The sequence below is a fragment of the Aethalodelphis obliquidens genome, unplaced genomic scaffold (genome assembly GCF_003676395.1).
Source record: "Aethalodelphis obliquidens isolate GAN/ISIS:26980383/991018 unplaced genomic scaffold, ASM367639v1 scaffold7, whole genome shotgun sequence".
In the NCBI taxonomy this organism is placed as follows: Eukaryota; Metazoa; Chordata; class Mammalia; order Artiodactyla; family Delphinidae; genus Aethalodelphis; species Aethalodelphis obliquidens.
The window spans coordinates 13,863,097-13,890,086 of NW_020837951.1; the positions used below are offsets into that span (position 1 = coordinate 13,863,097).

Below are 26,990 nucleotides of genomic sequence, written 5' to 3' on the forward strand. Positions count from 1 at the left end.
GATTGAGAAACAAAAAGAAGGCAAAATTGGGACTTCCTTGGTGGTCCAGTGGTTAAGACTCTGGGCTCCCAATGCCGGGGGCCCAGGTTCGATCCCTGATCAGGAAGCTAGATCCCACATGCCCCATCTAAGACCCGGTGCAGCTAAATAAATAAAATAAAACATTTAAAAAAAGAAGGCAAAATTCAAACCCGGTCATTCTGGTTGTAAAGCCTGTAGGCTTCTCCTAGAGCACACTGGATCCATAAGTGGGCAAGAGAGAAAGGGTTAAGTGATGGACTGTGAATCAATTCAGTGGAAATTAGTGCAGTCATTTTAAGTGATAATTATGTGAATTATGCAGCAACATGAAAATATTTAAGATATGTTAGGGGAAAACAATGGATTATACAAATTCACTTATGTTATAATTTTACAAAAAGATGTGTATTCATGAGCAAAGGCTGAAAAGAACATAAATAGAGTTGCTTTCGTAAGATAGTTGTATTCCAAGTGTTATTTGGGTTTTAAAATTCTGTCATTGCTACAGTATTGTTTGTTAATAAATAGATGTTTGCCTAGTAACAGTTTTCTGGATGATTTGAGGACACCGGGAGAGTACTGGAATCAGAAACTAATTCCAAAGTGTCTTCCTCATTGCACTAACCTCACTTAGTTGCTGCTGGCAGAATTGCCTTACATGCAGTATTGTTTACCAGAGATGAACTCTGGGCAGCAAGATTTCATGGTTTTTTTGTTGTCTAGGTGAATGGTCTAACAGTTTTTGGACTTTCAAAGAGGATAAAAAATTGACAGTGGCCCGAAGATCTGCGTATTGAGGGCTTAGTGAGAACTGGATTCCTTTTGAAAGCTATCCTGTGTTTTCTGCTTGCTCCGTGCCAGGCTCTGCCAGGTACTTTAGCTCATTTAGTTGTCACAACACCCCTGTGAGGTAATTGATTTTTATCCTCATTTTATAGATGAGCCAACAGTGACTCAAAGGTGTTAGTTTTCCCAAGGTTACGTGGCTTACAAGTGACAGCATTGGGAGTTCATCCGTTTCCTATTCTGCTGACCCCAGGGCCCTTGCTCTTATTCCTTGTGCCTTGAATTGAAAGGTGATCTGGTGGGTGAGCTTCAGCTTTGGAGGCCCAGGCTCTTGCAAGCCGTTGAAACTGATTGCCAGAGTTAGGCACCTTGCTGAGAGTTCAGTTGGTTGGAGTCGTCCTGATTCTTTTTTATGTTGTTGGCTTTTTTTTTTCTTCCCTTTTTGATGTGCTGTAGGCTAGGAAGGCCTTTGATAGGGGGTGGGGTTGGAAGTGGGAATGGGAGGAAGCCATAATGACCAACTAGTAGCTCCTTCAGGGTCTGTCCCGCTGCTGAGCTGCGGCTGCTCCAGCTCCTGAAAGCTCCACCCCATGATCAAGTTGGGATGGTTCCCATTTCAGATGTTGCAGCTCCACAGTCACACTTGAGTTGCAGGAGCCGGAATGTGGCAGGTACAGTCTTGTGTTAGCTTACTTTTTTTTTTTTAAAGTACTATTTTTATTTTTTTAATTTATTATTTTATTTATTTATTTATTTTTGGCTGTGTTGGGTCTTCGTTACTGCACACGGGCTTTCTCTAGTTGCAGGGAGCGGGGGCTACTCTTCGTTGTGGTGCACGGGCTTCTCCTTGTGGTGGCTTCTCTTGTTGTGGAGCATGGGCTCTAGGCATGCAGGCTTCAGTAGTTGTGGCATGCGGGCTCAGTAGTTGTGGCTCACGGGCTCTAGAGCGCAGGCTCAGTAGTTGTGGCGCACGGGCTGAGTTGCTCCGCGGCATGTGGGATCTTCCCGGACCAGGGTTCAAACCCCTGTCTCCTTCATTGGCAGGCGGATTCTTAACCACTGCGCCACCAGGGAAGTCCCTAGCTTACTTTTGAGCATTGAGTTTCTGTCATATTTGGTGGGTTTTATATTTTGAGGTATTTATAACTGCTGTATGGTAAGCTGTTTCCAGTGTTTCCAACTCAATTTTTTTTTTCATTTCTTGAACTTGTTTCAAGTACAGATGAAGAGTACAAATGAAAAGAATATTAATATTTTAAGTTCTTATGCTGTGCCAGGCACAATACTAAACATCCCAATTAATCTCCTTTAATCCTTATAATAGCTCTCTGAAACAGGCATTATTATAATCCCATTTTTATAGATAAAGGAACTGAGGCACACAGAAAAATGAACTTGACTAAGGTCATAAGGCTAGTAAGGTAGTCTGGACTGTATTCATTCATTCATTTGTTCATTCGTTCAACAAATGTTGAATGTCAACAAATTCAACAAATGTCTGCTGTTTTCCAGACGCCGTGCTAAAACCTCAGGGGAAATAGCCATGAGCAGATAGATAATAAGGTCCCTGCCCTCTAGAAGTGGATTATATTCATATGACAAGCATGATAGTAAATAACGCACGTGTAAATAAACAGTATGAATACAGATCGTGACAACCTCTAGCAAGAAGACAAGAGGTCTGTGTTAGAGAGTAACTTGGTGGAGGTGGTGGAGACAGGTCTGCTTTAGAGCAGGTGACTAGGAAGGGCGTCTCTGAGGTGCTGACATTTGAGCTGAGATGGAAAGGCTGAGACTGAGCCACCCCGGGAAGTGCTGCAGGAAGAGCTGTGCAGGCAGACAGGGTGGCTTATGTGAGGACCAGAAGGGAGGCCAGGGAGGCTGGAGCGTTGCGGTGAGGGTGAGGGCTCTACCCGAGGCCGATAGCGGAGCCAGATCACACAACCCTGGGGCCACGGCAGGAAGCTTTATTCCAAGAGTGATAGAAAAAAAGCAATGGAGTGATGTTAACCAGATTTGTCTGACTCTGAAGCCTATGGTCTCTCCTTGCCTCACTTTGCCTTCAAGAAATTCTTAAATGTGTCCATTCATCCGGCCATTGGGTATTTAGCGACCATCTCTTATGTTTTAGACTAGAATACACACAAAGATATGGTTCCCCATCTCTTAGAGATGGATTGGGTAGAAAGGCAAATGACCCAACTGGTACAATGCAGTGTGATAGTTGCCATGCTAAAGAAATTAGAGGGTGTGTGGCAACATTTAGAAGGACCCCAGTACAGCCTGATGGGGTCGTCAGAGAAAACTTCATGAGGGCAGTGGTATTAAGCAGAGAAATGAGGCTGACGTTGTTGCAGAAAAGATGTTGCCTGTATTTCATTGTATTCATTTGGGCTTGTCTGGCATTTGCAGTGACCTTCTGAAGGCTTATTTACCTTCCTCTCATTAAAGAAAAAAAAAAAACAACTTCTTTATCTATAAATAGGACAAATATTCTTTCAAGTGTTGCTAAGAATTCTAGCAGTGCGCACAATGTGGGCATTCTAAGCCCACTCCATAAATAATTTATTGGTAGCCGAGTAATAGAATAAGGTTTCTCTTTATAGGAAGCATCTGGCGGGGTAGACTTTTTTGTTTGAATGAATGTTTTATGTGCTGTTTCCTTAAACCATTTAAAAGGAGGCTTTAATGAACCTACCAATTGTTTCTTGCGCTGTTCTTCTTAGCCACAAAATTGAAACCTTAAGTGTTAACAGGGGCCAGGGGCAGAGAGTTTGAAATATACTTAATGTAGAATATGTTAATCACTTTCTTTTATCAGTCATAAAAGTATTAAAAAGTTTTTTAGAAAGAGTATTATATACTATTACCAATTATTTTTAAAAATGCTGAAGAGAAATGCCAATGAATGTATGTTTATGGTGATGTGTTGGCATTCAAGTATGGCTATTAATATTTTGTTATATTTTATTTTACTTATTTTAAAATCAACTTTATTGAGATATAATTTACATGAAATAAAACTCACAAGTTTAATTTTTTAAATTTATTTTATTATTTTTTTTGTGGTACGCGGGCCTCTCACTGTTGTGGCCTCTCCCGTTGCGGAGCACAGGCTCTGGACGTGCAGGCTCAGCGGCCATGGCTCACGGGCCCAGCCGCGGTATGTGGGATCTTCCCGGACCGGGGCACGAACCTGCGTCCCCTGCATCAGCAGGCGGACTCTCAACCACTGCACCACCAGGGAAGCCCTAAGTGTTGGCTGAGTTTTGACATATGTATAGTCCCTTGTAACTTTCGTCATAATCGAAAAAATATATATTTATTTATTTTTAATTTTTTTGGTATAGGTGTATACGGCTTTAGGCTCACGTGACTGTCAACCACAATCAGAATGTTCCGTAATGCCAAAAAATGCCCATGTGTTGCCTCTTTGTGGTCAGACTGTTCACCCCAGACCTCTGGCAGCTAATCCTCTGTTCTTAGTCCCTATAATTTTGCTTTTTCCAGATATGATGTAAATGGAAGCATACAGTATGTAATCTTTGAGGCTAGCTTCTTTTCCTCACCATAATATCTTTGAAGTTCATTCATGTTGTCGTTTATCACTGTAGTTGAATATTTTTCCATCATATGGATGTACACTTTATTCATTCACCCTTTGAAGAACATTCAGGTTCTTTCCATGTTTTGGTGGTTATTAATAAAGCTGCAGTAAACATTCCTGTGTAAGTTTTTTTTGTGTGGACATAGGTTTTTGTTTCTCTAGGGAAAATACCTAGGACTGGGATTGCTGGGTTATATGGTAAGTGTAGTTTTTTTTTTTTGGTAAGAAACCGCCAAACTGTCCTCCAGAGTGATTGTGCCATTTTGCATTCCCTTCAGCAGAGTATGAGAATTCCATTTGTTCCACATCTTTATCAGCATTTGGTATTGTTAATTAAAAAAAATTTTTTTAAGTCATTCTAATAGCTGTGTAGTGGTATCTCATTGTAGTTTTAATTTGCTTTTTCCTAATGGCTGAAGATGTTAAACATCTTTTCTTGTGCTTATTTGTCATCTGTATATCTTCTCCTGTGAAGTTTCTTTTCAAATCTTTTGCCTGTTTTTTGTTTTTCTTTTAATTGAGTTGTTTTCTAACAATTACATCTTGGGAGTTATTTATGTATTCTAGATGCAGTTCCTGTCTTGGATTTGTGATTTGCAAATATTTTCTCTCTGTGTAGCTTGTCTTTTCATTCTCTTAACACTGTGCTTTTCCAAAGCAAACGTTTTATTTAGATTTTGATGAAGCTCAGTTTATTGATTTTAAAAAAAGTTTTTTATGGATCATATTATAGCTAAGAACTCTGCCTCGCTGTAGGTCCCGAAGATTTTTCCCTGTGTGTTCTTCTGAAAGGTACTGTAAGGTCGAATCTTAACAAACGGCACCACGAAACAGAGGAAAGCTTCAAGTGAGCTTTATTAGGGAGCACTCCCGGGCGAGGTTCACTGGTCTGAGAGAAAGGGGGCCAGAGAAGTCGCACCCGGGCGAGGGTTGGGCAAGATTTTATAGGGGAAGAAGGGAAAGGGGTGTGGTGAATCTGGGAGGGCGCAGGGTATTCCTTATTTGGTGGTCTTTTCGGGTATCCTGGGGGACCGTTGGTCCCGCCCCTCGAAAGGCGGGAAGGCTGGGCTGGGTTCAAAGTCCCCAGGTCAGTTCCTGGAACTGGGTGGTCCGGAATGTCTCCAGGGCAGTTTCTGGAACTGGGTGGTCCGGAGAATTTCGGTCTGACGCAACCTGTGAATCTGATTGTGTTCCCCTGCCTCGGGCCAGTTGGCCTTACAGGTACAATTTTACGTTTTACATTTAGATCTGTGATCTAATTTGACTTAATGCTTGTTTAAAGCATGATAGATCAGGGTTCATTTTTTTGTAAATAGATGTTTGATTGTTCCGATGTCATGTGTTGAAAATGAAAACACTATCCTTTCTCTATTGAATTGTCTTTGCACCTTTGTCAAAAATCAATTGGCCATAGTTGTATGGGTCTATTTCTGTATTCTGTTTCACTGGATTCTTTTTCAAAATTGTTTTCACTCACCTAACTCTTTTACTGTTCCAAATAAATTTCATGATCAGCATGTCTTTATCTATAAGAACTCTTGGGATTTTGATTGGGATTGTGTTAAATCTATAGATCAATTTGGAGAGAATTGACAACTTTATTATATTGAGGTTTCCAATCCATGAATTTGGTAAGTAAGTCTCCTCACTTATTTAGGGTCTTGATTTCATCAGCATTTTGTGCTCTTAAGCATATATAATGTCTTATTAGGTTTATACTTAAAAATTTCACTTTTTGGAGATATTGTAAATGGTATTTAAAAAATTTTCAGTTTCTGATTGTTCATTGCTAGTATATTGAAATATGATTGATATCTGCAAGTTGACTTTGCTAAACTCACTTAATGAATTCTGGGAGCTGTTTTTGTAGATTCCTTGGGATTTTTTAATATGTATGGTCATTATATACAAATAAAGATTGTTTTATTTCTTCCTTTCCAATCTGGATGCCTTTTGTTTTCTTCCCTTGCCTTACTGCGCTGTCTGGGACTTCAAATACAGTGTTGAATAGGAACTGTGAGAACCGATATCCTTTCCTTATTCTTGATGTTAGGGGAATAACATTCAATTCTTCATCTTTAAGTAAATATGTTTTTTGTAGATGTGTGTTTTTTTGTAGACATCCTTTAGCAGATAAAGGAAGTTTCCTTTAATTCCTAGTTTGCTGAATTTTTATCCTGAGAGGCTGTTGAGTGTCAAATGCTTTTTCCTGCCTCTGTTGATGTGGTCGTATGTATTTTTTCTTCTTTAGTCTTTTAGTTTGGTGGATTATATGGATTGACTTTGGAATATTGAAGTAACCTTACATTCCTGGGATAAATCCCACTCATGATGTGTTAATATGTTTTTCCAACTCGTTAAAATTTAGTTGAGTATTTTGTGTCTATCATTCCTGAAGGATTTAGTCTGTAGTTTTCTTGTAATATTTTGGTCTGATTTTATGAGGGTAACGCTGCCCTGACAAAATGAAGTGGGAAAGTTCCCTCATCTTCTATTTTCTGGAAGAGATTGTGTAAAATTGGTAGAAATTTAGGTATTTGGTGGAAATTGCTACTGAAATCATCTTGATTTGGAATTTTCTTTTTTGGAAGGTTTTTTATTACAAATTTTAAGTTTTTAAGTAGCTATAGGACTATTCAGTTTCTCTTATTTCTTCTTTGGTGAATTTTGATAATTTGTACCTTTGAAGGAATTGTGTTATTTCATCTAAGTTCTCCAATTTCCATGCATAGGTTTGTATGCATTATTTTCATATTATCCTTTTAATTACTGTGGGATCTGTAATGATAACTCCTCTTTCATTCTTGATATTGGTAATTTATGTCTTTTTTTTTTTGCCAGTCTTGCTAGAGGTATGAGTTTCATTGATCATTTGAAAAGAGCTATCTTTTTTTTTTTTTAACATCTTTATTGGAGTATAATTGCTTTGCAGTGGTGTGTTAGTTTCTGCTTTATAACAAAATGAATCAGCTCTACATATACATATATCCCCATATCTCCTTTTTAAATTGATTTTTCCCTATTGTTTTTCTCTTTTCCATTTCGTTGATTTCTGCTCTTATGTTTATTATATCCTTCATTCTTTTTGCTTTGGGTTTATTTTGCTCTCTTCATGGTTTCTTAAAATAGAAGCTTAGATTATTGATTTGAGATATTTCTGCCTTTTTAAAAAAATTTTTATTGGAGTATAGTTGATTTACAATGTTGGGTTAGTTTCCGCTGTACAGCAAAGTGAATCAGTTATACATATACATATATCCACTCTTTTAGATTCTTTTCCCATATAGGAATACAGAGTATTGAGTAGAGTTCCCTGTGCTATACAGTATGTCCTTATTAGTTATCTACTTTATATATAATAGGTATATATTTCTTCTTTTCCAAAGTATTTAATAATATAAATTTCCCTCTAAATATTACTCTAACTGCATCCTACAAATTTTGATTTATTTTCATTTTCATTTATTCAAAATATCTTTTGATTTTTCTCTTTTACCCATGGATTGTTTAGAAATGTGCTATTTAATTTCTAAGTACTTGGGAATTTTCCAGTTTTCTTTCTGTTATTGATTCCTAGTTTATGTCCATTATGGTAAGGGAATATAGTTTGATTTTAGTTCTTTTAAATTTGTTAAGGTTTGTTTTATGAGCCAGGATATCTTGGGAACTGTTCCACGTTCGCTTGAGTTGCTGGGTAGAGTATTTTTATAAATTTATTTATTTTTGGCTGTGTTGGGTCTTTGTTGCTGCGCACGGGCTTTCTCTGGTTGCGGTGAGTGGGGGCTACTCTTCGTTGTGGTGGCTTCTCGTTGCGGAGCACGGGCTCTAGGCGTGCGGGCTTCAGTAGTTGTGGCACATGGGCTCAGTAGCTGTGGCTCATGCGCTCTGGAGCACAGGCTCAGTAGTTGTGGCGCACGGGCTTAGTTGCTCCGCAGCATGTGGGATCTTCCTGGACCAGGGCTTGAACCTGTGTCCCCTGCGTTGGCAGGTGGATTCTTAACCACTGAGCCACCAGGGGAATCCCTAGAGTATTTTGTAAGTGTAAATCAGATCTAGTTGGTTGATGGTGTTGCTCAGCATTTTTATATTTTGTTTATTTTTTTGGTCTATTTTTTCTTTGAGAGATGAGTATTGATGTCTCAAACAATAATTGTGGATTTGTTCATTTCTCCTTTCAATTCTATCAGTTTTTGCTTCATGAATTTGAGGCTGTAATGTTAGGTACATACACAATTAGGATTGTTATTTTTCATTATTATGTAATGTCCCTTTTATGCCTGAATACTTTTCTCAGATATGAATAACCATTCCAGCTTTCTTTTAATTAGTGTTTGCATGGTACCTCTTTTTCTAACTTTTATTTTTAATCTACCTCTATCATTATATTTGAAGTGGGTTTCTTGTATACAGCTTTGGGTTTTTTATCCATTCTCATAACCTCTGTATTTTAATTGTTGTGTATATCATTTACATTTAACATATATCAATGTATTTTAATTTAGGCCCACCATTTTCTTACTTGTTTTCTGTTGTTTCTTCTGTTTTTTTTTGCGGTACGCGGGCCTCTCACTGTTGTGGCCTCTCCCGTCGCGGAGCACAGGCTCCGGATGCACAGGCTCAGAGGCCATGGCTCACGGGGCCAGCCGCTCCGTGGCATGTGGGAATCTTCCCGGACTGGGGCACGAACCTGTGTCCCCTGCATCGGCAGGCGGACTCGCAACCACCACGCCACCAGGGAAGCCCTGTTTCTTCTGTTTTTGATTCTTCTGTTTCCCGTTTTAAATCTTCTTTTGGATTATTAGAATTATTTTACTGTTTCATCTAAATTTATCTATTGAGTTTTTGAACATATCTCTTTGTATAGGTTATTTTAAAACATTAAAGAATTTTTAGTGGTTGCTTTAGAGATTATAGGAACTTTTCATTTCACCATAAGTGAAATGTAAAAACGTTGCCACACCTATCCCCAGTATATTTTATATCCAAAAACATTGAAAATACCACCAGACTATGTTTTAACTTTTGCTTTACTGTCATAAATGTTTTAAAGAACTTGAGGTGTTTTCATTTCTACTGTTCTTCTAGATAGTTATCTAGATATTTATCATTTTTTGAAAATTGAAGTATAGTTGATTTACTACCATTTGCTTTTCTCTTCCTTCCTTCTCTCTTCCTTCTTCCTTCATTTCTGAAGTTTCCATCTCTCTCTGTAGTATCACTTCCCTTTGGTCTGAAGAACTTCCTTTAGCATTTCTTTTAGAGCAGATCTTCTGGCAGTGGATTCACTTGGTTCTCCTTCATTTGAGAATGTCTTCATTTTACCTTCACTGCTTAAGAATTCTAGCACGACAGTTTCTTTCAGCATTTTAATAATATTGTTCCACTGCCCTCTGGCCTCTATGGTTTTGACTGAGAAATCTGCTGTTATTTGATTCTTTGTTCCTCATAAATGTGTCATTTTTCTCTGGCTGCTTTCAAGAGTTTTTGTTTGTTTTATGTTTTTTGTCTTTATTTTTCAGTGGTTGCTAGGTGTGAATTTCTTTGAACTTATCCTGTTTGGTGTTTGATAAGCCTCTTTAGTCTGTATGTTTTATGCCTTTTTCAAAAGTTGGAAAGTTCTAAGTTGTATTTCTTCAATTTTTTTTTTTATACTACACTCTCCTAATTTTCTCCTATTTTTCTGGGACTCTGATGAAAAAGACCTTTTGGTATTGGCTCAGAGGTCCCTGAGGCTCTCTTAATTTTTTCTTTTCTAAGTTTTTTCCCCCCTGTTTTCATATTGGATAATTTTTGTTGATCTGTCTTCAAGTTCACTGAGTATTCTGTCATCACCATTTGTTGAGCCCATCCAGTCCATTTTTATTTGGTTTTTGTATTTTCCATTTCTAAAATTTTTATTTGGTTCTTTTGTACGTTTTCTGTTTCTCTGCTGAGACTTTATTTTGCCATTCATTTCAAGACAGTGCACCCTATGTCTTGGCATTTTGCCAACATCTTAATCACTTGACTTTAAACCATGTTTACGAGTCTTTTTGTAGTTAGAAGTCTTACATTTTGATATAATCAAATCATATAATTTATTCTTTGTGCATTTTGTTGACCCTGTCTTAGGCATCCTCTATACAGTATTTTATTTCATTTAGTACTGACAAAAGTGTATTATCTCTATATTATAAGTGAAGAAACTGAGGCTCTGAAAGGTAGCAAATCTAGGGTTACTCTATGAGAAGCGTTAGGATTGAACTTAGTGTTGTCTCCAAAGCCCCTGATCTTTCTGCTTTGCCTTTGAGAACTGAGCTGGAGTAGTGACTTGGAGAATGGAAGGGGAACAACAGATGCATGAGTTATGGCCTGGGCAGACACACTGGGTTTAATACAACATCATCAGCAGTCTCTTCACAGTTCAAATAGTCTTTAAAAAGGATGCCTTCATCTAATATTATTTTTAAGTTATTTTTTGTTAGGAAATTTATACTAAAAAAATTCAAAAGGTAAAAAGGTTATATAGCATATACTTCCAGATACATACCATTTATATCAAGCAAGTAAGCATATCTTCCCCTTACTTTTCACAATGGTAGCCTGCCACATATAATATTCTATACCATAGTGTTTTTGTTTAACAGTGTGTCTTGATAACTTCCTTTGAGTACACAGAGTGATCTCTTATTCTTTTTAGTGGCTCCATAAGATTCTGTTGAGTGGCCATATCATAATTTACTTATAACCATGGACTGTTGACTTTCAAAAATGTGAAAAATGAACTGTAACATACATGTAGGAGCACGTTTAAATCACGTGAGAACGGTTCAATAAATTATCAAAAAAGTGAACATAGGGCTTCCCTGGTGGCGCAGTGGTTGAGAGTCCGCCTGCCGATGCAGGGGACACGGGTTCGTGCCCCGGTCCAGGAAGATCCCACATGCCGCGGAGCGGCTGGGCCCGTGAGCCATGGCCGCTGAGCCTGCACGTCTGGAGCCTGTGCCTCGCAATCGGAGAGGCCACAACAGTGAGAGGCCCTCATGATGCAAAAAAAAAAAAAAAGTGAATATATAAGTAGCTTTAGTGTGTATGCTAATTTCTGTTCTTGGAGTTAGGTTAACCTGCTTTAGAAAGCTTGCTGGATGTTACACACAAGTAAATCAGGTGTTTTCTGTAGGCAGTGAGGTTTACTTGACACATCATAGTCACTGGAGCCAGACAGGGCAGGATATGAATCTCAGCTTTTCCACTGGTTATGTGATTTTTGATCATGTGTATAGCGGGGGTAATCTGCTCTCAGAGTTGTTTTAGGGGTGCAGATATTGTATTTAAATTACCTAAGCTCAGTGTCTCTTACATAGCAGGGTCTTGGTAAATACTAGTTTTCTTAATCTGTTTTTTTTTTAATTTCCAACTTTTAATTTTAACAAATCTTAAACTTATGGAAAAGTTGCAAAATAGTACAACAAACAACCATATATTCTTCATCTAGATTTATCAATTAATATTTTGCTACATCTGCTTTATCTCTTTTTTTTCCCTCCCTCCCCACTTATTAGAGAGCTAGTTGCAGGCATGTGACAGCACCCTTAAGTACTTCAGCATGTATCTCTTACTTAGGATATTCTCCTACAAAATCATAATACTCTTACCTTATATAAAATTGTTATTCAGATTCCCCCAGTTATCTCCATAGAGCTTAAAAAAATTTCAAGATTCACTATATGATTTCACTGTACTTAGTAGTCAGGCCTCTATTACCTCCACTTATTTAGAAGAGTCCCCCAGCCATTTTTGCCTTAAGATTGTCATTAAAATTTTTGAAGAGTCCAGGCCCGTTGTTTGTAGAATGTCTTTCAATTTGGATTTGTTTGATTGACAACTCTTGATTAGACGCAAGTTAAAGGTTGTAGGCATTTTGGGAGTTCCCTGGCGGTCCAGTGGTTAGGACTCGGTGCTTTCACTGCCGGGCCTGGGTTTGACCCCTGATCGGGGAACTAAGATCCTGCAAATAAATGGTGAGGTGCAAGAAGAAAAAACAAAAAGATTGTAGGTGTTTTAACATTTTAAATGCAATTGCTTACTTTCAGTGATTTAGTTCAGGAGGCACGAGATGTCATTTTGTTCCACCAGGAGGTGGTATTAAATATATTCTCTTGATTAGGGTGGTGTCTAGTAGGTTTCTAAATTGTGAAGATACTCTCCTTTTGTAAATAACAAGCCATCTGAGGGGTGGTATCTTGAGACAGTGGGAATATCGTGTCTTCCAGTGTTCTTTCACCTGATGCTTTACGCATTGATGATTCCTGCCTGAGTCAGTTATTACCATAGCAGTTGTATAAGGGTGATTTTCTCTTCCTGTTATTCTTCTACATTTATTAACTGGATTTCTTTTGTAAAGAAGAGCTTCCCCTTTTCCTTTCCTTTTCTTTCTTTACCTGTTTACTCACTGTCAGTGTGGAGTCATGAATCCTCTCTCCACTCAGTCATCATTCATTTCAGTGCTCAGATGGTCCTGAGTTTGGCTCTTACTTCTGGGTTAGTACAGTTATAGCAACGGTAAGCTTTTACTCCATTTGTAGCCTTGGAAGCTATGGGGGTTCATGCAGGTATTGTCCCTTAGATCTTACTTCTGATGACCCATCTGTTCTTATTTTCTAGCAAATCACTGAATTGAAGAAAGAAAACTTTAACCTAAAGCTCCGCATCTATTTCCTCGAGGAAAGGATGCAACAGGAATTTGATGGCCCCACTGAACACGTCTACAAAACTGTGAGTGCCCTGCTTCTTGCCGCCATTCCCAGTGTCTTTTCTAACAGTCATTCCAAGCAGAAGTTTGATTAATATTTGTTCTCAGAGTTGGCATGAGTAGAGAGCACTGCTTTCACTTCATTTGAATTGATTACAGGGAGCATGAAGAGATAATAGGATGACCTTAATATTAAGCAAAAGGCGATACAAGATTAATTTTAAGGGAGTCCTTCTCTCTTCTTAAAGTGGGCATTCTGATTTACCATATCTCAATTGCCTTTTTCTCATTATTTATAATTTAGACAAAGACAGTGAAATGGTAGAATGTCTTTGGAATTGAATCCTATTGTTACTGACTAACTTGTGTAACTGTAGGCAAGTCACTTCAGCTCTCTGGGCTTGCTTCCAGAGTTAAGTGATAATCCCTCTGTCTTGGGGTTATTTGTGTGGATTAAAATGAGTTGACAGATGAAAAGCCTCAGCACCCAGTCAGCGCTTGACAATGATCATCACTGTCTTCTTGGGGCTTCCGTGGGCGGCCCGAAGGTAGGCTTGTCATTTTTCCTGTGATCTGACTCTTCTGTATTCCTGGTGTGCCTGCTTATCACTGTCAGAAGAAAGAGTCTATTCCTATCTCAAGTCTTGACCTGGAGGTCTCCGCCTGAAAACAAACCTTGGTTCTGAAAGTTGAAAAAAGAACTTGGCTTTCTTGAAGAGACATGAGTGCAAACAATATTTTAGTGCCCGTTTCTTGACTTTCTCTAGGAGATTAGCCCTTGGCCTGAGAATTCTTCCATTTTTTCTATTCGGAAGTTTGCACCAGTGGAAGCTTTTGAAGGAGGAAAAAGAACTCTCCTTGAGTTTTAGCGGACGGACTTAAATGGGCTTGTCTTGAAGAGGGATTGTGCTGTACTTCTGGGCCTTTTCAACCATTGAAAAGCTCCCTTGTCCCTCAAGACACGATTTCTCTTTCTTTATTGTGGGAGAGAAGGACAGTGAGGGTCTCCCCTTCTCTGGAAGGAAGTGGTGGTGCAATCAGAATTTTAAAGAAAACCCAGTAACCGAAAATATTTTGTATGCAAGTATGATTATCATGTATCTCAGAACGAATATGGGTGTTAGGACATCAAAGTAAGTGAATTGCCTGCTCCTGGTCGGGCACCTGTCCTGGGCATTTGTGCATTCAGCAGCTTGTTTTAATTCTCAAGACAGTCCTGTACAATGAAGGTGGTCCTCACCTTGCAGGAGAGGCAGTTGAAGCTCAGGGAAGATCAGCAACTTGCTCCCTGTCGTATAGCTGCTGTGTGAGATGGGTTTTGGGCCCGGGTCTGCCTACCTCATTCTACTACACAGTTTCAGCTCTTTTCCACTGTTTGGCTAGATGACTTGATTTAATTACACTTTTATTTAAATTTTAATTTTTTGGATAGGTGTACATGGTTCAAAATCAAAAAGCATAAAAGGTATACACTGGAAAGACTTTCTTCCACCCTTGTCTCCTAGATTCCCTGGATCTAACCAATATCATTAATTCCTCAGGCAGAGAAATTTGATGTGTACACAAGCAAGCACTGTGTGTGTACGTACATGTGTACAAACCCCCTTTTCACATAAATGCGAGCATGTTCTGCTTTGCACCTCGCACTTTTCCTTAACAATATCTTGAACGTCTTTCCTTAATAGTGGCTTAAGAGCTGCTTCCTTCTTTTTTATAGTGATTTTCCATTTGATGCTTACAAGGCGTCTTGATTTTTGGTTTAGACGTTATGGTCGCCATGTATATAGGTTTATAACTTCAAGTATTGAGCTTGCAGAAAAGTCTAGTGGACCTGTTAGCAGTCCATTCGTTTAAATTTGCTGGGCTGGGGTGCCAATTGGTTCATCAGAAAGCAAAGCACTTAGAACATGATATCAGCTGTTACATAGAAGCTCTCTGCCCTTCAGAGAGCTGGAACAGGAATCTTCTCTTTGAAGGGTGTTTCTGCAGTTTTCACAAAACCACAGTGGAAGACATTGTGCACTGTCACTCAGTGTCCTTTATGCCAAGATCAGTTTCTTCTAGAAAAAGTTCTGCTGCAGAGATGACTTCTTTAGTTCCTGTTGTTTGACAGTGAAAAAAATAACACAGTCTGAGCCTTGTCTCATAGCCTCTTCTCATTTGTTAGTTCATTCAATCCTCAAATCCAACATGTCAGGTGGGCTTTATGTTTTTCGTGTGACACTTGAGGGATCCGAAAAGAGACACCTGCTCTCTGACCTCCTGGGCTTGTGTTTCTAAGGACAGTTACAGGCTCGCACTTGCACTTTCATATTGGATGTGAGCAGGAAGGCAGGGCCTGCGTCTGCCTCGTCTACCGTGGTGGCCTTGGTGCTTAGCCTGTGCTTGGCCTGTCACAGGGGTTGGTGTATGTCTGCGAAGTGAAGGAATGAGTAAATAAATGAGTATCCACTGACTTGCCACGGTTTCCTCCTGGGAAGGAGTGGAGGCAGAATTTGAAGCCAGGTCCGTCTAGTCCCAAGGCTGTGGTCTTTCCATTCTAGCTGACTTCTCAGTCAGGGGTGCTCTTCCCCCCAGGGCTCCTTGGCTAAAAGGAGGTAGACCTGTCCTCGGAGATTGTAAATTTTACCAGAAATGGTATTTTTATTTAAAATAATACACATGTAGTATGGAATAAAATGTAAAGTTGGCATAAATTATTAAAATAAAGCAGGAGCAAGATTAGAGAAATCTTGGATTTACAGCAGTCCCCTGCAGGCTGCGCACTCAGACCTTCCTCTTTACTGCATGAATTCACCTAATATTCACCTAATATTCCGTCTGGGGTACATCTGTGGACTGGTTTGCGAAGCTGATCTCTCCCCGCTGCCTCACGTTGTGACCCGTGTGCCAAAGAGTCTGTCTTTGGATTCTCACGTGAGTTACAAGCCCAGGACCATGTGTGTCTCCCTTTGTTCCAGTCACTTAAGAGGAAGACGGCTGGGGAACACTGTGGTGTCCCCTCTAGACAGCTGGCCCTGTGTGGTCACGGCTCTTTGGGAAGGGAGCACCCTGAGATCTTAAACTGAAATGAGACAGGCAGTGATGTGGCTTCCTGCTCATCCATCCACAGGTTTTATGTTTTTGATGCTGTAACACATTCCCGCTGCTACACCACCGCATGCATGATTGCAAACAACCAGAAGTAATTGCCTCGGAATGGTAAAAGCAAGCTGCAGAATTGATTGTAAACTTGCCTGGTGGAGGGCAAACAATTTTTAAATCAGCCTCACTTGTATGACATTTATGCCTGAACGTTTGAATGCTCTGGCTCTTAGACGCTTGGAAAATTTACATAATTGTTCCAAGCCTTGAGAAATCCAGGGCCTCCTTTGGAGCCCACCAGTGTTCAGTAATTCCCTTTTCCCTGTGCCCCGAGGCTAATGAGGGTTTGAATCTAGTATCTGTCTATTATGAGCATCACGGAGCCAGTCCGTGCTGAAAGCAGGTTTCCCACTATAGGCATTCGGATGTCCTGTGCTTCACACTGTTTCTTTTCTTTCCTAATCTTGTCTGGAAGAACATCGAGCTCAAGGTGGAAGTAGAGAGTCTGAAGCTGGAGCTCCAGGAGAGAGAGCGTCTGCTCATCAAAGCCTCGTGAGTACCTGTCCCCCTGCCGCGAGCTCACAGGTCGCCCAGGGTTCTGGTGGTGGAGGCTGGGTGCGTCGGTACAAGAGAACCTTGTGTTTCTAAGCCAGTTCTTCTCCAGCGGGGCTCTGAGGACCGCGAGGAAATTTACATTTTTATTTAATTATTTTTCAACAAACTTTTAAAATGTAACATACTTACAGGAAGATGAACCGATCGTAAGTGTACATACAGCATGATGATTTTCACAAAGCAGGCACAGCTGTGGGCCACCTTCCAGATCAGAAACCAGAACATCACCAGCCCCCCGGACGCTTCCTTTGTGCTCCCAGAACTTACCCTTCTCCCTCAAAGATAACCGCTGCTCACCGCTAGCATCCGCATTGCTTAGTTCTGCCTGGTTTTGAACTGTATAGAAAAGGAATCGTACACTGTGCACCCGCCCTTTTGTGTCTGGCCTCTTTGCTTAGCCATGTGTCTGTGAAATCCATCCCTGTTGTCAGTTACATCAGCAGCTCCTTCATCTTCATTGCTGTGAAAGGCTGGGGGGCCTCAGGGTCCTGAAGGACTCCTGCGGTGGGTGAGGCAGGGGGGCAGAGGGTGGGGCTTCAACCGGAGGAACTCGTTCTTGTATGTGTTTTATGTACTAGGGTCCCTTGTAATATTTAGTTGATAAGAGGGGTTCTACTGCTTTAAAAAATTTGAAAACTATTACCTTAGTCAATCAATCAGTTAATTAATTTAAATATTTATTGAACAACAAGCACAGTTCAGAGGATACAGTCTGTGACTCAGTTGGTCATTCATTCATTCATAAACATTTCTCGCGTAAGTGTGCCACACGCTGAGGACTTGAGAAGAGATGTCCCTTCCCTCAGGAGCTCATTGGAGACGGGTGAGCCTGTGAACGGGGTATGCTGGAGGTGCAGTGACAGAGGGCGTTTGTGGGCACGGGGTGAGGCACCAAAGTGTGCTGAGTTTCGCTTGGTGAGAGAGGAGTAAGACTTCCCAGAGTTGACCCACCACGGACCTGGCTGGAAGCTTACCTGGGAACGCTTCATCTGTGCTAGCAGCAGAGCTCCTGCTGGGTACGGCTGCCCAGGGGCGTAGGGCCTTTGGCCTAGGGCACAGCTGCGCTGCTCTGGGCCAGGCCACACAATTCCTTTTATTGTCACATAGCCAGCAGCCGGCATGGACTGCTGTGGGCTCTGAGTAGACTAGAGGTTCCCTGGCCCAGGCTTCTCTGAGTTATGCTGACTGTGCACACGTGGTATTTTCTGAGTGAGTGAGTGATGAATGAATGAATGAACAAACTAGATTGACACTTTTTTTTTTTTTTTTTTTTGGCCATGCTGCTGGGCTTGCGTGATCTTTGTTCCCCATCAAACCCGGGCTCAAGGCAGTGAAAGCGCTGAGTCCTAACCACTGGACTGCCAGGGAATTCCCTTAACACGTTGTTTTTGTTGGTTGCCTTTGTTGTTGTTGTTGTTTGGAAGCACATCGTTCTCTGGGCAGGAAGTCAAATTGACTTTACCAAGCCTAGAAGTCAGTAGCAGAATTCTGTCTGTTTCCTACTCTGTTCACCCTGCCTGCTGCAGATCTCAGCCAGGACTTGTTTCTAGCCAGGCGTGTGCACATGGAAACCCGGACTCAAAAAGGCCACGTGCGTGCCTCAGTACCAGCGCACCGAGCTGAGCGTTTGGGGGCTGGTGCCCGTGTTTGTATGCACAGATTTTCCAGCTGCCCAGACTGGTGTCCAAGGCCCTTTTTGGTCTGACCAGCTTTATTAATTTATTCAGAAAATATTTATCAAGCAGTTGTCGTGTGTGGCACTGGCCTAGGTTCCTGGAAATAGAGCCGTGATCCAAACAGACACATGGGGCTTACATTCTGGAAGGAGTGATCGGGATAGAATACTTGGAGTAATAGATATATAAATACACGTTGGGAAAAGAGCTGTGAGCGAAAGGGAGGAAGCTAGGAGAGTTAGAGCAGCAGGAATAGGTCCGTAGCTGTAGGTGTGTGGCCGGGAAGGTGGCATTTGAGATGAGATTGGATCTGGCGGTAAGTAGGCCTTGACCAGGGGGAAAGGGTGGAGAAGGTGTTGAAGGAGGAGGGAATGTGCAGGTCTCAGGAGATACGACAGGTCTAGGGGGCTCGGTCTTGTCTTGCAGGGTCTTGAGGCCTCACTAGAGATTTTGGTCTTTATCCTGAGCTCAGATGGAAAACAGTCATGGGTTTTAAGCAGCTGACACAATCAGGGCTTTGTTTTTTCAAAGGTCACTCTGGTTGCTGAGTGGGGAATGTTTTGTGGAGGGAGCCAGGGTGGAAGCAGGGAGTCGAGTTAGGAGGCTGGGCCAGTAGTTTAGGCAGGAGATTCGTGATGAGCTGCATGGGGGGACTGGGGAGATGGTTGGGAAGCAAAGTCCACAGGGCTTGGTAATGGTGGGAAGGGCGATGTCAAGGATGCCTTCTAGGGCAGGGGTTCTGTTTAAGAAAGTCACAGTGACTTCACTGCTCCAACTTTCTCTCCACCAACACTTTATCCCAGTAGTGCACAGGTACTGAAAATGTCCTGCCCCTGCTGCTCTAGCTTTGCCTTGGCAGGTCTCTTCTGCTTCCCGTCCCCTCCTGGCCCAGATGCCTTTCCTGTCGCCTCCCCTCCATAAAGGCTCATGCTGAGTCTCGTGGCTGCCCGTGGTCCACATCTCAACCTCGGTACAGACTGCTCTGGCATATAATGGCAATCCCATGTGTATGTAACACTTGACAGTTTATAAAACGCTTTCACATCCATTTATTGCTACATTCCATCATTATCCTGGGAGCTAGGCAACTTTCTAGGAAAACCTTTTGTAGCGGGGGGAACTCAGGCCTGGAGACGGGAAGGACCATGACAAAATCACTTAGAAAGATCAGAGCTGGGATTAGAACTCAAGTCCCTGACTTTTAGCCTAGCACTAGGTTTCATGTTCTTTATTTTCCTGTGTGTGATTCTCACTTCTCTAACATGACTGTACATCTTGTGAGGCCAAGAGCCTGCTCCCCTACTTGAGTGGAGATGGGGCCAGTGGAAGGAGCAGGGGCTCTGGGTTGGCTCTGCCAGTAGGTGGGTCTTTGGCTTCTGAGTCTTGGCTTCTCAGCTGTTCCTACTTCATGGGGCCTTTGTGAGAATTACCTGCCACGGGCTAGGTGCCCTGTCCACCGCACGTCTGCTAAAGGTGCCTTTCTTTACCCCGAAATGCCCAGCACCTGTCACAGGAAAAGCCCCTGCTTTTTCTAAAAAACTATAATTAGAATGGAAAGAGTCAAGAGGAAATGTTGAGGGTTAGAAAGGGTAGTGAGGGTGGTGTTTATAGACAGTTCTGTCTTGTATTGGGTAGAAAGCTGGATTAGACCAGTTTCTGTAAACCTTTCCTCTCCTTAGGCCTTGGTGTCTATCTCATCTGTTGCCCCAGATTCTGTAAAGAGAGAAAGGGCAGAAGGAGAGAACGAATGTTTACTGAGATCCTGCTTTGCCCCAAACCCTGCGCCTGGCACTTGACATGCTTTATTGCAGTTGATTTTACAACAGCTGTTTGAGGCAGCCAGTGTTCCCATTTGAGTGGAAAGAAAACTGAGGCTCAGAGGAGTAGGAAGTCTTGCCCAGGTTGATGACAGAACTGGGACTGGCCTGGTCTGAGCTCGCTCTGCCTTGCTCTGGAGTAAGTATATAGTTTGCCGGCTTTCTATTCTTGTATTTCTCACTTACAGTAAGGGGGCATTAAAAACGAAAGCAGACATATTGTCGGGAGTAAATTTTATCTCTGTGGCTTTAAAACACAAACAAAAACAATAATTCCATCAGTAGGGGAAAATTGCACCATACTGCTGAGTATAAATTTTATTGCTACAGAGATACAAAGATGATAAATGAAAAGTTGGAACATTTGTTATTGGGAATATATTTTATTGGTGTAACTAAAGTGCAGCCAAACTGAATAATACCAGTACTTGTTAAAAATTGTAGTCAGCCCCTCGACGATGTATATGATTCAGACTGCAAAACAGAAATGTTTGATCTGGGCTGATAGGAGGGAGCCGGTGTATTTGCACGTGCTGGGTGGTGGAGGCGGGGGGAGGGGGAGGCAGTCAAGCGGGCCATTTTCTAGAGAAGTCTCTATGAAGCCCAAGGGCTAAAACATTTCTGGTGGTTAGTGGAAATTTGGGACTGGAAAAATCCTGTGTCCAAGGCTCAGGAGGGAAAAGCTTCTAGTACAGAAATCTTCCAGCCATGTATAATGCCTCTTGAGGAGTGGTGGAAGTGATTGTGAATCATTGTGAATTCCAGACAGTACTGATCAGGAAGTGAGCTGAGGGAGTGGCGGCTCAGGACGTTTCATAGCAGTGATCAGGAGGTGACCGTGGTGGTCTTAGTTCTGGCCAGAGAGGATCCATTCTCAGCTCAGATGCCAGCAGAGGCGGTGGAACGAGGCCTCTTACAGCGGCGCAGCAGGGGCCAGTGCTGCGGTGGCCTCGGGGACAACAGGCCAGCAGGCAGCACTCAGATCAGAGAGGAAGGGCACCGCGCTACGGCCACCACATGTGTTAGCACATTAGTTCTAAGAGCTAATCATCTCATTTTTCAAATGAGGAAACTGAGGTGTAAGAGGTAATTTACCCAGAGTCACGCTGAGGACATAATAGAGTCAAAATTTGGAAGCAGATCTGTTCAGCCTCAGAGCCCCTGTTCTTTCTTTCCAATTGTTCACATTGAATTCCATTAAAATGATATCATGACACTGGGGCCTTCTGAAGGCTTATTGGTGAAAGGAGACAAGATATGAATAAAGTCTTTATTTGCAGGCGACTCATGTTCGAGGCAGCAAGGATGGCCCTCTTGACTTTGCATTGTTCTCGGTCAGAAATTCACATGGCCTGTGCATGTGAGTGTCTGATCACGTGGCCCCTGGTTGGGAAAATGTTATATACCCTTAAAGTAGGGCATGGGAGGCTGGTGGTGAATAGACTTATCCTTTTGCAGCTTTTCTGAAAAGCTAGCTTTAGGCGGAGCCGTCTCCTTCATCATTCTGCCTTCTGGAAACCCGCAGTCATTTTAGAAATCTGATGAGACCTGCCTCTGAGTCTGTGTCTCACAAATTCACATCCGGCGCTGTTTTTCGAGAACCAAAATGAAAGGCGTCTGTGGTTGTAGCGCTGTGTCTGGTGTTGGTGGGCCAGCCCCACCATGCTGGTCAAGCAGAGAGAATGTTCCACAATGCCCGGCGATGTGAAGTCTGCCTTTTATGTTGGAGGTGGTGGAGGGCGGGTAACCTCCTCTCCTCAGGCCCTCAGTTGCCGCTCGTGCTTGCCGTTTGAGATGCTGTGTTTGAGATGCTCCTCCCTCCAGTGGCAGAGGACCTTTACCTGCAGGTTTATTTTCGTTGTCTCCAGCTCCTTGCGCACTGGTTTGTCACACCAGCGCCCTGCCTTTCCTGCCGCCGGTGGAGGTGTGCTTTATCGGAAGTTTCGTGGTGGGGAATTTGGCAGTAGCTGTCGAGTGTCTTAAAAACGAGCTTATCCTTTAACCTAGTAATTCCCTTTCTAGGAGTTGACCCTAAGAAAATCACTGGATAGTAGGCGAACTATATGTATATATCATATATATGTGTTTTATTTATTTATTTTTTAAAAAAATTAATTTATTTTTGGCTGCGTTGGGTCTTCGTTGTGGTGTGCGGGCTTCGCATTGCGGTAGCTCCATCTTGTTGCGGAGCACGGGCTCTAGGCGCACGGGCTTCAGTAGTTGTGGCATGCGGGCTCAGCAGTTGTGGCTCGTGGGCTCTAGAGCGTAGTAGGTTCAGTAGTTGTGGCGCATGGGCTTAGCTGCTCTGCGGCACGTGGGATCTTCCCGGACCAGGGCTCGAACCCGTGTCCCTTGCGTTGGCAGGCGGATTCTTAACCACTGCGCCACCAGGGAAGCCCCTATATATGTGTTTTAATTGAGATGTAATTGGCATATAACATTGTGTAAGTTCAAGGTATACTGCACGGTTGACTTGATACATTTATATATTGCATTATCTGTGCTTTTGAATTACAAATCTTAATTTAAAAAAAAAAAAAAGCTCAGCACAGGTCTGTGGGAGAAGTGAACAACAAATATTCTTTGTCTCTTTGGAGCGGTTGGAATCACCATCTGACTCTCACTCTTGTGCATTTTATGCCTTTGCCTCTTTTCGCAGCAAAGCAGTTGAGAGCCTCACTGCAGGGGGTGGCTCTGAAATTCAGCGGGTGAAGGAAGATGCTCAGAAGAAGGTGCGGCAGGTCGAAGAGCTCCTAACCAAGAGAATACTCCTTTTAGAAGAGGCAAGTCCGGACTTCCCTGGCCGTCCAGTGGTTAAGACTCTGTGCTTCCACTGCAGGGGGTGTGGGTTTGATCCCTGGTCGGGGAACCAGATCCCGCATGCTGCGTGGTGCGGCCAAAAAAAAAAGAGAGGCAAGTCTGAAAGCCCTGAGGAGAATGTGTTTCCTACAGCGGGTTCGTAACCGAGTGGGCAGAATTTTGTTCCTCTTGTCATAAACTGTCAGGGTTTCAGCAGGGAGAAGAGCCCCCCCTTGCTGAGCACCTCTTGCGCTCCAACCCCGGTCTAGGCACTTTGCGTATGGAATTTATACCCTTACACCCTGCGCGCTGGCCTTTATCGTCTCCATCCTCTAGATGAGGACACGGAAGTACAGAGAGAAATACTAACTAGTCCACGTTTAGTCCCGGATTTAAGTTACAACAGCTGCTTTTACAGCCTGTGTCCTGACTGCAACACCACCCTTCTTTTTATCTAGTTTAGTTCCTTTACTTTAGAGAAGAGGGAGCTGAGGCCTGAGGCCCAGAGAGGGGAGGCGACCCGCCTAACACAGCTAAGCCTGGAGCCAGGTTTCCTGACTCGTAGGCCATGCGTGGCCACGCAGCCCCTGTCCCCAGAGCCCAGTCTCCATCCCTCCATCCCACCTGTGCCAACTGCCTGCTTCCTCTCGGGGAGCCGCTGTGTGTAGCTCTTCTTTCCCCCCATTCTCAGCCTGTGGTGGGAATCAGGATGCTCCTTGGCCAAACAACTTTATCTCCTAGATGTTGAAAAGCTTTCCTCCATATTAAGCTCGTCATCGAGTGATACCAGTTCCTTTTAATTCTTGATCTTTGAAGTCTGTTGTTTCTCTACCCAAAACCCTGATTCTTCTTGGCAGATAAGAGGAGAAATGACACCACAAAGCACTTCCAGATACAAAGAGCAGATTCATTTGTACTGTATTTTACAGCTTATAGTGGTCTTTTCCATTTGTCATGTTCACATCGGCCCCCTGGGGGTGTGTAGCTCCTAGGTCCAAACTACAGACGAGACCGGCTCAGGGAGCTGGGAAACTTAGTCTTGGTCATAAGTAGTAGAGCTGAAACCAAAAGGAGGGTCTGCTGAGCCCGAATTCTGAACTTTAGTTAAAATGTAATTCTGAGACTTCTAAGAGACTTAATCTGTTGGTTCAGTCATCTTATTTTTCCCAGTAAGTGCTTCCCCAGGTTTTAGGGTAGCAGCGTGACTGACAGTACCGGGCTGAATCCCTGCTCTATCACTAGCTTTTCACCTTGGAGAAGACATTTGCCTTCTCTGAGCCTCTGCTGCTTCATCTGTGAAATGAGGCCAGTGGTGTCTGCCCTGCAAGGGTAACTGTAGTACCTGCAGTGAACTAACGATTTATGGAGGGCTCACCATGTCTGAGGCACCCTCCTCAGCCTTTTCATACACTGACTTAGTTTATCCCTTCAGTAAACGTATGAGGTAAATGCTTTGACTATCCCTTTTTAAGAACAAAACCAAAAACATGATGACACAGGCACAGAGTGGCCAAGTCACTTGGCGCAAGGTCACCCAGGTAGTAAATGCCAGGTGGTCTGGCTGTAGAGCCTGCATTCTGGGCTGGTCTAGTCTCTCTGTCAGTATGTAACTTTCTAGGATTGAGTGAGGATCAGAGATAGTATAAGTAAAGCTCCTTGCTCAAAGCACCGTGGAGGGAAGGGCAGGGAAGAGGAAGCCAGCGTATTTTGAGCTTCCTGTGACGCAGCAGGCATTTGACAGTCTCCCAGCAACTCTTTGAGACGGTGGTTATCCCTGTTTTATAGGTTGGGAAACGGGCTCAGAGAGGTTAAGGGACTACTCAAGGTCACCCAGCAAGTAAGTGGTGGGAGAGCTGGGTTTTGAATCCAGTTCGATTTGCCTTTCATCTTTGTGATGCAGTCAGAGGCAGCGGTGTGAGGGCTTGGAGACTCACATCTGCTATTCGGTCCCTTTCCTGAGCACCAGGACCTTTTTCCCCAACACAGACGCTGCCTGCGTGATTTAGGCAATTTCCTTTTTGGCTTCTCTGAGCTCTCAGGAAGAACATAAGAGTTTTTTACCACCTAAATCACCTTGGAGATACAGAAAATGCACTTTAGAGTTGTGTAGTCATTATCTTAAAAATAGTGAGGGGGCAGTGGGGTGTGGGAAGAATTTGTATGGAGATTATGGTGACTCCTAGGAATTTATGTATGTTTAGGTATCGAGAGGCACATTTCTCCTCGTTCTCATTGAAACTGTAAACATTGATCGGATTTTTCAAAACCCAAAATACGGTTCTTGTAGAGTCTTTTCCATTGGAAATGCCTATTACTCTTCAGGATACAAGAGGGGAAAAGTAGCTGGTGAATGTGTTTATTACTGATTCTCCCCATGTGTAGTACAATTCAGAGAGGGGAAATGTGCTGGAGAAAAAGTCATAAATATTTATATTTTAATCCAGTTTCCTTTCAAAGTGTTCCCAATTGTATTGAAAAATTGCATCAAATGCGTTTATTTTAACTCTAGGATGCGAAAGTCACCCAAGCAGAGCTGGAAAAGGCCTTTGCTGGAACAGAAACAGAGAAGGCTCTTCGGTTAAGCTTGGAAAACAAGCTTTCAGAGATGAAGAAGATGCACGAGGGGGATCTGGAGACGGCTCTGGTCCTGGAAGAGAAGGACAGGTCTGGCTCTTACCCCTGTGATGCTCTGACATCCATTTATCTGGCAGCATGATCCAAAAAAAACAGAAAGAGTTCTTGCCTTCCTACCCTTTTCCCCTTCTTTTTCTACTTGTTCCCCGTAGTGAGAAAACTAGGGATAAAATCAGGGTGAAAGGGAAAGGAATAGGGTAGTGATATGAGGACAGAGATAGAATTAGTAGACAGAAGTTCATGCTGAAAAGTTCTACTCAGATACTAAATTTAGCATTCAGGTTTTGGCTATAAGCTTCCTGGTAGCCAAAGGAAAAAGGGAAAAACAATTTTGGTGGACATAAGATTCACATTGCTCACAAGACAAAACAAGCTAGTAACTCAGGAGAAGCCCAGTTTTACTTGTCATTGTCAGAGAGACATTTCTCTTGTAGATTTTCCCAAAGGGAGTAGTAAGTGACTCCATCCCCACAGTAAAATACTAGTGAATTTTTTGTGACCGTTTTCCATCATGTCTTTTAATGCAGGCTGAGGGCCCAGATTAGTACAGTGCGAGGGACCAAAACAATGTAGACCAAGTACAGAGCTCTTCAATGGTCCAGAAATAAAACATGTGCCGTTTGGTCCAGAGAAGTGCGTGGGCCATACGGCTTTTCAGCAATCTTAAATGCCCTTTATGTCTTGCAACCAAACTTTGAATCAAAACTGGTCAGGAGAGGGTGGAGGTTTTATTCTTTACCGTTTTTGCATTTTGATACTCTTGCCTTGCTTTGGTGGTTACTAAGTGGAAGGTTGAGTCAACTAAACAAAAGTGAGACTTCCGGCTAACCTCTGGCCCATCCATTGAAGAGCCAAACTAGTTAGGAAGTCGACAGAAATTGTTCTAAAGTGCGATCAAGGAACTGGAAGAGTACAGCCTGGCCCAGTGTCGTGGTCTGGAACGGGGGCGGGGCGATAGGAGGAGCTGGGGAGAGGGAAGCTGGGGCAGGTCCTGTGGGCCTTTTGGTAGAGTTTGGGTTTTGCCCTCAGGGCATGTGAGGAGCCACTGAAGAGCTAAGGATGGGGGTGGGGGGAATGACAGGATCAGATGTAAATTTCGAGCCATCCCTCTGGCTGCCCCCTGGAGGATGGATTGGCAGGGGGATGATGCTGAAGTTCAGATACGAGGTGATGGTGGCGAGGACCGAGGACCGAGGTGACAGAGCTCGGGTTGGGGGAAG

The 26,990-nt window shown here is 42.7% G+C and overlaps 1 protein-coding gene across 7 annotated transcripts in view; it reads left to right on the plus strand.

Moving 5' to 3' along the window:
- CDK5RAP2 (CDK5 regulatory subunit associated protein 2) overlaps window positions 1–26,990 on the plus strand; it is a 181,970-nt gene that overhangs the window by 19,045 nt on the left and 135,935 nt on the right. For all 7 annotated transcript variants that reach the window (XM_027105057.1, XM_027105051.1, XM_027105053.1 and 4 more), the window contains 4 exons: window positions 13,058–13,168; window positions 16,705–16,781; window positions 22,997–23,120; window positions 25,646–25,800. In XM_027105057.1, coding sequence (XP_026960858.1) covers window positions 13,058–13,168; window positions 16,705–16,781; window positions 22,997–23,120; window positions 25,646–25,800 — 467 coding nt within the window. The remainder of the gene's footprint in view (window positions 1–13,057; window positions 13,169–16,704; window positions 16,782–22,996; window positions 23,121–25,645; window positions 25,801–26,990) is intronic.